The 11,696-nt window shown below is 39.4% G+C and overlaps 1 protein-coding gene across 1 annotated transcript; it reads right to left on the bottom strand.

The window, feature by feature from the left end:
- Window positions 1-10,321: 10,321 nt before the first annotated feature.
- On the bottom strand, window positions 10,322-11,252 carry LOC138080187 (olfactory receptor 5AC1-like). The gene is given in 2 exon segments (XM_068973140.1): window positions 10,322-11,201; window positions 11,203-11,252. Coding segments are annotated over 2 exon segments (927 nt in total). The 5' UTR covers window positions 11,250-11,252.
- Window positions 11,253-11,696: the final 444 nt, after the last annotated feature.

Here is an 11,696-nt window from a genome sequence, read left to right as displayed (position 1 = left end):
GGATTTTCTTTCCAAACTTGGCCAACTCCACTTCACTCTCATTTCCAAACTGGCCACCAGGCTTTGGTCTGGCCAATGCAGGCCAGCTTTGTGCACCAAGGGTTAACTTTTGCACACCTTTGACTTCATCTCTTCAAGTACTGGAAATCAGTATTCACATTGAGCTTAACGGAGAAAAATTCCCGGGACCTCTAGTGTAAGCCACAATGTCTTATTTTGACCAAAGCTCAGATAGCTATATATTTTACTTTGCTGTCTTTTCCCTGCACATATATCTTTCCCTAGAAGGTCTAAAAGAATATTTGGGTACTTCTCTCAAAAAATTCCCAGAAGATGATTTAGCTATTTCTGGTTATCTGTTTTATATAAAATATATGTACTTGGATTTTTTCTGAAAACTTTTAACGAAAAATCCAAAGTTTTTAAAAGTGTACAAATATCCAGGCTATCTTTTTATTCTTAAGAGGCTTCCCAGGTGGCTTTGTGGTAGAGAATCCACCTGCCAACATGAGAGCCGCAGGAGGTTCAAGTCAATCCTTCTGTTCTCTGTTCTATTCTATCTTCTATTCTTCTGTTCTTTCCTTGCCTGCTTTTGGAGTATAGACACTTTATTACTCCATTTTATATCTTTATTTGGCTTATTTATACATTGTCTACTTTTGTAATTCTCTTAGGATATACAATATATTACTTTAATCACATCTACCTTCAAATACTATTATACCACCATATTTGTAGGGTAATAATCTAATAAGAATATACTTGCAAATTCTCCCTCCAATCTTCTTGCTATATTGTCATATATTTTATCTGTAAAAGTATGATATATTGCTACTCTTTTTTGGGATTCAGTTACATCTTATATTAATCCAAAATAAGAAAGATCCTTTTATATGAACGTTTTAACTATTTTCAGTAATATTTGTTTGTGTACCACCAAGATTCTCTTTGGTATCATACTCCTTCTGCCTAAAGAACTTCTTTTAATGTTTTCTTTTCCTCTAGGACTTTAGATAATGATTTTTTTTTCAGTTTTTGTCACAAAAGTTTTTATTTTATATTCTATTTTTTTTTTTAATTGTGTCCCAGGTTTCCTTGTTTAAGAACAAAGCAATGATTGGCATGGGGTTTTAAATCAAGAGTATCAGTGAATTTTACCCTCCTGCCAGCCATTTTCCTCAAAACTCTCTGACCCCATTCTTCCTGTCCCCAAATTACTGTTTCCTATGTATTGATTGAAAAACTTAACTCCAAAAGCCCCGGCACAAATCCCAGGGTCTTGTTTCCTCCGTTTCTCTGCCTTTCCTCTTTCCCTGCCTCAGTTTGAAAGCATGGGAAAGACCAGAGTGGTGACCTGGACAAAGGGGAGCACTTCACACTCAAAGGTCAAAGTGACCAAGGAGTATGGAGTAGTGAAGTGAGAGCCCCTAGTCTAAGCTACTGCAATGGGCTCTGGTGCACAGGGAAGCACACTGGTGCCCCAGTAAAATGGGACTCAGCAGCATCTCACTGGGCATATCTCCTGCTTGATTGACTTTCCTTCCAATAGCAGGTACACAGTCACACTCAGACCACGTGCTCGTCAATGTTAACCACTTAGTTCCCAGTGCTCATCTGCTCTCCCTGTCGAGCCTGCTACAGGAGGGAATCCTCTTTGCCTCCCCCTGAAGATCCTCCTTGTTGTCAGCTTCCCCCGCCTACTTCTGTAGCAGGGGACACAGCTACACACATACTGACACTGAGCTGCAAAGTCTCAAGACAGTAGATCCTAAAACACCTTCCCACAGGGTGATCCTCTTCTGCTTCAGAGCTTCTAGAAAGTTCTGATGTCCAGGAACCCCCTCTGGATTTTGCCTCAGCTTCACCTTGTCCTGTTTGCTACACCAGGAAGAGAGTCTAAGGCTTGGGGGTGGCCCCTTCAGAGTCACTCTCACCCTGGCCCCAGACTAGCCCTCAGGCTGAGAAGTCCACATGAGGACTTTGAGGTTCCAACTTCATTGCACCCTAAAGGACCCACCATGCCTTTCCTCTGCAGAACTCACATAGCACTGAGCACCCAGGAACCCAGAAACTTCAGCCACTCTCTTCCCCTGCCCCATTCCTGGTTTGTATTGAAGGAGACATAGAAGAGGGGTGTTGGAGGCCCAGACAGGTAAAAGGGTCAACCCCCCCACCACCGCCAGCTCCAAGCTTCCTGGCCCGTCATCATCTAAACCCACCCCTATATCTGTGTGAGGAAAGAGGCAGATCTCAAAAGCAGGTGCATGTCCCTCAGCAGAGAGGAAATTCCCCCAAACTGGGGACTGGAACCACATTCATTTTTGGAAGTTATTTTTTGTTAGGTAAAATTCTGAGTTGGCAGATCTCTTCCCCCTCACAATTTGAAATATATCACTCAATACTCAGTTATCTTCTGACTATATACTTTTTCTTCCCCTCTAGCTACCTTCAAAATTTTCTTTTTATCTCTAGTTTTTAGCTGCTTTAATATAATTGTTGTTTTGCATTTTTATTTTGTTGTGATTTGGTTTCTGTTTGTTTTGGTTATTCTGTCTCAGGTTCTGTGTGCTTCTTGAATCTTTGGTTTGATGACTTTCACTATCTTTGAAAAATTCTTGGCAATTATGTTTTCAAATATTTCTTCAGCTCCACTCTTATTCTTTTCTTCTCAGTTTCCAGTTACACACATATTAGATAACTTGATGGTCTTTCATAGTATGTGAATGTCCTGGGTTGTTTTTTCTTTTTACTCTGTTCTTATTTATATTTAATTTTGATAATATTCATTGATGTATATTCAAGTTCACAGATTTGTCCATGTCTTATTTACTGATGAGCTCACCAAAAATATACTTACCTTTGTTCTCATGTTTTAAAATATATATATTTCTAGCACTTTCACTTGACTTTTAAAAAATGCTCTCTCTCTCTCTCTAAATTCTCTCTAAAATCTCTTCAAGCATAGAAACTTTAACATAGTAATCATGGCCATTTAAATTTCCTGGTTGATAATCCCAACTTTTGAGTCATATCTGACACTAGTTCTTTTTAGTGTTCTCTATTTTGATATTGGTTTGTTTCTTTCTTGGTTTGCTGTTGTTTGTCTCACAAGTTCTAACTGAAATCTGGTATTCATATGTAAGACAGTAAAAATGGAAATGGTGTTGTTTAGTCACCCAGTCATGTCTGACTCTTTGCGACCTTATGGACTGCAGCACACCCCGTCCCTCACCATCTCCCAGAGTTTGCCCAGGTTCATGTTTGTTGCATCGGTGATGCTGTCCAGCCATCTCATCCTCTGATGCCTCCTTCTCCTTCTGCCCTCAATCTTTCACAGCATCAGTGACTTTTCCAATGAGTTGTCTGTTTGCATCAGATAGCCAAAATACTAGAGCTTCAGCTTCAGAATCAGTCCTTCCAGTGAATATTCATGGTTGATCTCCCTTAAGATTGACTGGTTTCATCTCCTTGCTGCCCAAGGGACTTTAAGGAGTCTTCTCCAGAAGACCACAGTTTGAAAGCATCAATTCTTCAGCATTCTGCCCTCTTTACAGTCCAGCTTTCACAACCATACATGACCACTGGGAAGACTATAGTCTTGAATACACAGACCTTTGTTGGCAGGGTAATGTCTCTGTTTTTCAACACACTGTCTAGGTTTGTCATTGCTTTCCTCCCAAGAAGCAGTCATCTGATTTCATGGCTTCTGTCACCATCCACAGTGATTTTGGCATCCAAGAAGAGGAAATCTGTCACTATTTCCGCATTGTCCCCTTTTATTTGCCATGCAGTAATGGGACTATATGCCATGATCTTAGCTTTTTCAATGCTTGTCTTAAGCTGGCTCGTTCACTCTCCTCCTTCACCCTCATCAAGAGGGGCCCTTTAGTTCCTCTTAACTCTCTGCCATTAGAGTGGTATCATCCACATATCTGAGGTTGTTGATTCTCCCACCTGTCTTCATTTCAGCTTGTTACTCATCCAGCCTGGCATTTCTCATGATGTGCTCAACATACAGGTTAACCAAGAAGGTGACAGCAGACAGCCCTGTCGTACTCCTTTCTCGATCTTGAACCAATCAGTTTTTCCATACAGGGTTCTAACTGTTGCATCCTGACCCACACACAGGTTTCTCAGGAGACAGGTAAGATGGTCTGGTATTCCCATCTCTCTAAGAGCATTCCACAGTTTGTCATGATCCATATAGTCAAAGGTTTTAGCGTAGTTGATGAAACAGAGATAGATGTTTTTCTGAAATTCCCTTGCTTTCTCTATAATCCAGCAAATGTTGGCAATTTGATCTCTAGCTCCTCTTCCTTTTCTAAATCCAGCTTGGACATCTGAAAGTTCTTAGTTCACATAATTCTGAAGCCTAGCGTGCAAGATTTTAAACATGACCTTACAAGCATGGGAGATGAGTGTGATTGTCTGATGGTTAGCATATTCTTTACTACTACCCTTCTTGGGAATTGGGATAAGGATTGACCTTTTCCAGTCCTGTGTCCACTGCTGGGCCTCTGGGTCTTCCAGATTTCCTGACATAATAAATGCAAAACCTTGATGGCAAAATTGGAAATAGATGGTACTTGAAGGACAAATAAAATATCCTTAATTATATAATTTAAGATTCTTTTTAATAACTAAAGTGTTTATTTCAGATGGTCTTCCCAAGTGGTGCTAGTAGTAAAGAACCCGCCTGCCAATGCAGGAAACATAAGAGGTGTGGGTTCGATCCCTGGGTTGGGAAGTTAACTTGAAGGAGGAAATGGAATCCTACACCAGTATTCTTGCCTGGAGAAAACCACGGACAGAGGAGCCTGGTGGGCTACAGTCCATGGGGTTGCAAAGAGTAGAACATGACTGAAAACTTAGCATGCACACACATATTTCAGACACCAAGTTAAAATGGACATTCACCATCAACCTTGGTAGAGTATATTGTATATATGTGTGGTAGGGCACAGACTCTTAAAGGTATGAGGTAAAAGAAAAACTCGCTTTAACATTCTGCTTAGATCTGGATAACATCTGGATAGATGGGGCATCTGGATATTCAAAGTAGTGGGAGGACCCACAACCATTGAGATTTCTGTAGAAGTAATAATTTCATCATATTGAAATAGGGTAGTACAGGTATGCCTAGTTCCTGCATAAAACATTCAGTGTATAAAACATTCAGTTCTACCCTAGGGTAAAAGTGGTACCTGGTTTGTGTTCGGCCACAGATAGAAGGGGTACAGGGTGTCTTAGGTTGTATCTCAGAGACTGAGACATTATTTGAGTGCAGTAATTTAACTGTGAATAGTTGATGACTGGAGAAGGCAATGGCAACCCACCCCAGTGCTCTTGCCTGGAAAATCCTATGGACGGAGGAGCCTGGTAGGCTGCAGTCCATGGGGTCGCTAAGAGTCGGGCATGACTGAGCGACTTCACTTTCACTTTTCACTTTCATGCATTGGAGAAGGCAATGGCAACCCACTCCAATACTCTTGCCTGGAGAATCCCAGGGACAGAGGAGCCTACTGGGCTGCCGTCAATGGGGTCGCACAGAGTAGGACATGACTGAAGTGACTTAGCAGCAGCAGCATATGATGACTAAGAAAGTGATGAAGTGAAATAGGAAAGGAAATGCAGCTGATAAAGAGTAATTTACCAAACAGGTTACAACTGTGGGCAATCAAGCTTAATCTTTTTTTGGAAACACCATAAGCCAGTATAGAGCATAAATGTCAAATTTATATCAACTAAAGGGCAAATGTCTGAGGTATTTGTTCACTGACTCCTGTCAGTCATTGGTTGATAAATGGTCTAAGGGAGATTCTATGAATAGTAGTCATTTCCCAGTTCTTACAGTTTCCCTTAAATGAGGGTTAAAATGGTTCTGGTCATCATACAAAGCCCTCAGATGAAGATGTATAGAAAAGACATGGGCAGGCACCAACAGTGTCTGTGACAGGAAATATATACGATTCAATGGACAGTGTGATCTGTAACTCACATTGAATGAGTCAGTCAATGCTAGCTATTATAGTGAGACAGGCTATCCCTCAAGCAATGCATTCTCAAGAACCTTAAATTGAGGTTTGTCTACAAATAGAAAAGAAATGACAATAACTGCTCTTATAGACTTCAATGTTAGTCATTCAGTGAATTCCGACTCTTTGTGACCACATGGACTGTAGCCCGCCAGGCTTCTCTGTCCATGGGATTCTTCAGGCAATACTGGAGTAGGTTGCCATTCCTTTCTCCAGGGGATCCTCTCAAGCCAGAGATCAAACCCAGGTCTCCCACATTGCAGGCGGAGTCTTTAGCATCTGAGCAACCACAGAAGCCAAGTAGAAAACAGTGTTTCAAAGTGAGTCATGGTATACAGTTTATACTACATAACACATAGCACAGGCTCTTAATTGGAATAAAGTCTCCTCTGATATTTGCCACAATTCACCTAAAAGAGTAATGAAATGTTATTTGCTTTATAGTCTTCAAAATCTAACTACTTAAAATACTGTTCCCAATCATATCATCATTATCCATTGTGTCATTGCTTATGGTGTCTAAAACGCAGGGCAGCCAGCAACACAATATTGTTTTGTGAATGGTTCTCCTGTGTCGGGAGCCAGCGTGAGGAATCCCACCTGTGACAAGGTCATGCGGAAGGAAGCCTGACAAAACGCAAGGACGTGTTCGTCTTCAGGGATTCCCCCCTGGAAATTCCCGAACATCCACCCCCCAAGACCAGAATCTGCCTGCTTTACTATGTTATGCTTTCCACCTACTCTTCTGTCATTAACAGGGGACTGTCCCCCCACCACCTTTTTCTGGAAAAAATTAGAGCTTTTAGATAATAAATCTCCTGGGCATAATACGAGTGTTTCAATCCAAAAACCCCTCTGATGGCTTTCTAGCCTGCCTGCAGGACTCGTACAGCTGCGCATGTGATTGTTTGAGGCCTCCCAACTTAGGGAGGCACAGGAAGCTTAAAACATTCTAGAAATGTTGAGGCTTCCGAGGAGTCAAAATCATTAGAATAGGACTGATTAAAAGTTTCGTTTGTTGAGCCAATACTTGCTGCCAAATTTTCATATCCTTTATTTTTAGATATAGTTGGTATATAGAAAAACAAGTAGTAGACCTGGTATTAGCAACACTAGATCTTTGAGTTAAGTACTTTCTTTGTTATAACCCACTGCACCTTTGTTCTGTAGGAATGTAACTTTTTTGTACTTTGAGGATGATGCAGAGTAAAGAAAAGACACTTCTAGGGAAAAGGAGTTTTCTGGACAATTATCCAGGAAGAGAGCCATAAAAATGTTAACAAGCCTCTTGGCCAGAAGATAATGTAAACCACCTGAGGCCTTTTGTATACGGGAGGGTATGCAAAAAGAAAGCCTTGTGTCAATGAGGGTCAGGACTGCTGCCCCTGCATAACTCTATTTCTTTATGTACAACTTGGGGTATATAAGCTGATTTTGAAAAATAGTTTTTGGAGTCTTGCACCGATGCTGGGCTTCCCCATGTCGTTCTTTTCTTTCTCTGGCTGAATTCCCATCTGGAGCAGGGAGGCTCATCATGTCTACTTACTTGTCCCGGCTTCTAAGATCCGTAAGAGAGAGAGCCCAAGGTGGGGCACTCTCCGATATTCCAACGGACGCCGGTGGCCTAACGTGGATGGTGCAAGTTCCTTGTGTGGAACTTTATTGGTCTTCCACATAATTCAAGTTATTCAGCCCTCTTTCTCTACTTAATTTTCCTACTATACTATTGTTTCTTAATCTAATCTTATATTAATAAACAAATAATTTTTTCTCACGCCAATGCCGTCCCCGCTTCAAATTCCCTGGATCCACCGGGGCAGGACCCCGGCACTCCTGAGTTAAGGAGTGCACACAGTTTGCATGATCACTCACAATCCCTCTGCACAACACTATTCATGAACCCATTATTTTTCTCTCAGTAATTTATAAATGTTGTTCCATTGTCTCTATTTTCAGTTCAAAAAATGAGACATCAAATATTACTATACTTATCTTTCCTTTGTTAGTAATCCAGTCTCTCTAGAAAGTTGTATATCTTCTTTTACCCCGAAATCTGGGACTATTTGCCAGGAACACAGTCTTCTTGTGGTTACTATACTTTCAGTGTTATCCACTACAGGTTATTTAACTTCAGAAACTGAAATTTCCTTTGTTCCTAGGAAATGGCTTGATGAGCTATATTTTAGAATGAGTGAAACTAAACTTGCCAAGACTCCCTCCAGTGGTCAGTTCTGTCCAAAAATACTCTCAAAGATTAAATACTTCAATATGTGAGAGTTTCCTGATGAGTTTGGATATTACATGGCTTCACAGCACTTGTGCTTTGAAATAGTAGTAATCGTGTCCTTTTTCACAAATCTAAACCCTTTCCCCCAACTGGTTGAAGAGAGGATAGGACCCCTTGCAGAAGCATGGATGGGTTAGAAACTTCAATCTCTATCAGCACCAGAGATGCCCCCAATAAGTTTTTCCATTTATATGACAAGGATCATTTTCTCCCAGTACTGATTTGATTTGTAGCACTTTCTAATTCATTTGCCTTCAGTGTTCATTCTTCTTGTCACTGCCTGTTTAGATAGCTGACTACATTCACATAATCATTTTAAGCTCACTTATTCTCAGTGCCCTGTGAAAGACTGAAGATAGTCTAAGACAGGGCAGAGGAGCTGCATCACTGGCTTCAGTTCTCAGCCTTGCATCCTCCTACCCTGCATACCTGCTGTATCCACACATCAGATTTTCTGTCTACATATTTCTTCCTCTTAATTCTTCCTTATTGATCAGCAACACCAGGTCATTACCTGAGGATTTTGCAACAGCAGTGGTTAGCTAGCAACAATATTATAAGTGCAAAGAAATTTTACATTTACTACTTTAGAAAACCTTTAAATTTAGAATATGGCCCATAGAGAAAGTCACTACACATTCCATACAGAGCAATCAATGAAAGAACAATAAATATTATATTACAGGTTTTTACAATCATTTTGGAAATGAGACTCATTCCAGGGTGGCACTTACACAAGTTAAGAAATGTTACATCATGTAATTGCATCATATATTTTTACTTAAATAGTAAACATGCAAGAGTATAAGAAGTATGAAAATTATATGAATTTATGTTTATACTTTATTAAACAGAAGACTACTAATATCTGAGGAAATATATTCTGAAATCTTTTAATATCTGAAAATTCTTGAATATCACTATTGCCTATAATTTCCCAGTAAAATGCACTATGTACCTGCATATATTTGCACCAAATTCAATAGTCCATTTTTAATTTTATCCCAACTTCAATTATTCTCCAGTAAAATGCACCAATCTCTTGTATTCTGTGCTTTTTAAACCTTTTCTTCATTCAAAGAAATTTTCCTCTTCAGGGACAATCTCCTACAAGAAGTGATTTCATCTGAGTCTCTGAACAGTTGAGAAACAGCCAGAATTTTGATATTCAAGCTTAGAGAATTAGTTTCACTCACTCACTCCAGTCTAAAACAAAGAAACATGCAAATGTCTGACACAGTAAAACTACTGTATCTAATTTAGATGGAATTTACAGAGTGAAACACTGCAAGCCTTAAATCCTTGGTTTTATTTTTTTAATATAAATTTTTTTTTAAATTGGAGGCAGATTACAGTATTGTAAAGTAATTGGTTTTGTAAAATATTGGTTTTGCCATACATTGACATGAATCCACCACAGGTGTACACGTGTTCCCCATCCTGAACTCCCCTCCCACCGCCCTCCCCATCCCATCCCTCTGGGTCATCCCAGTGCACCCACCCCAAGCATCCTGTATCATCCATCAAACCTGGACTGGTGATTCAATGCCATTCTCCCATATCTCCCCACCCTCACCCTCTCCACAGAGTCCAAAAAACTGTTCTATACATCTGTGTTTCTTTTGCTGTCTCGCATATAGGGTTATCATTACCATCTTTCTAAATTCCATATATATGCATTAGTGTATTGTATTGGTGTTTTTCTTTCTGGATTACTTCACTCTGTATAATAGGTTCCAGTTTCATCCACCTCATTAGAACTGATTCAAATGTAAAGGATTTCAAATGTAAAGGATTTAATTCTTCATTAAAAATTCAGTTTTCTGTGATATGAACACCTCTTGCCATTGAAGATGACTTTCATCATACAGTATTTAGACACTGCCCTAGACATTACCCTCTGTTTAAATGATAAAGCCAAGGCCAATTTGCTTAACTGTAGACTTCTTGATTTTGCAAAGTTTGAAAAGAACTGTTCGAATTTTGCTTTAAAATATGTTTATTTATTTATTATTCTCTTCAAGGCACCTATAACCTCTTTGTTCCTCAGACTGTATATAAAAGGATTTAGCAGAGGAATTATGATTGTATAGAATAAAGAATATAGTTTATCCTGATTTTCAGCTGATCCAGACCCAGGACGCACATACATGAAGAAGAGAGTGCCATAGAACAAGGAAACAGACAGCAAGTGGGCACTGCAGGTGGAGAAGGCTTTGCTCCTGCCCTTTTCAGACTTCTTTCTCAGGATGGCAAAGAGAACATGGGAGTAAGAGATAATGATACTCATAAAAGTGAAAGATTGTATAAAGACTGAAAATACAAAGATCAGGAGCATATTAACTCTAGGGTCAGTACAAGAAATCTTAAATAGTTGTAAAATTTCACAGTAGAAATAATGTATTACATTGGACTTGCAGAAAGTTAATCTAAATAACAAACCCACATGCATCATGGGATGAAGAAACCCAATAATATATGAAATACCTATTAACTGGGTGCAGAAGATATTATACATCACCACTGGGTAAAGCAAGGGATTGCATATGGCTACATAGCGGTCATAGGCCATCACTACCAGGAGGAAACATTCTGTGTTTGCACTGGAAGCAAAAATATAAAATTGGGAGATGCACTCAACCAGGGACATAGTGTGATTCACAGATAAGAAATTAATTAGCATCTTGGGAGTCACAGAAGAGAAAGAACAAGAATCTGCAAAGGCTAAACTGCCCAGGAATGAATACATGGGGGTGTGAAGATGGGGGTCCTTCCAGATAAGAAAAATCAGTCCAAGGTTGCCCGCCATGGTGGTGAGGTAGATGACCAGGAACACCAGGAACAGGGGGACCTGCAGCCCTGGGAGATCTGTGAGTCCTGAGAACAAACTCCGTCACCAGAGTCTTGTTTGCCTCCATCATATCCATTCAGACTATCACTGCAGTGAAAAGAGTAGGTGAAGAACATAGTCACAAAAGACCTTGAAAATAGTCGTATTTTATTTTTTTTTAATGCATCTTCCTTGTTTATGTATACTTTAATCGGGACATTTGTAAAAATATATCTTCAGCTCAGTAATTGTTTTGGATTATGTAGATACACTTTTCAATATTTTCAGTGATATGTGACTTCAACCATTGAGAGTGATTTCTCTCTCTCTCTCTCTCTTTTGTAATACTCAAAGAATATTTTCTAAATGAATAAAGTTAGGTATAAAGTACAGTAAGTTTCTTGTTTGTTTTTATAACTAAGTACTTTTCTTTTTTGATATATTGATAAGTATTTTATTTTTTTGTCAATAGTGCAAACGAAATATTTGACATGATCTTTAAATAACTATACTTTCTTCTGTGACATATAAATTTTTCCTAAAA

The sequence above is a fragment of the Capricornis sumatraensis genome, chromosome 1 (assembly GCF_032405125.1).
Source record: "Capricornis sumatraensis isolate serow.1 chromosome 1, serow.2, whole genome shotgun sequence".
Taxonomy (NCBI): domain Eukaryota; kingdom Metazoa; phylum Chordata; class Mammalia; order Artiodactyla; family Bovidae; genus Capricornis; species Capricornis sumatraensis.
This window is presented reverse-complemented; position numbering and strand designations above follow the sequence as displayed.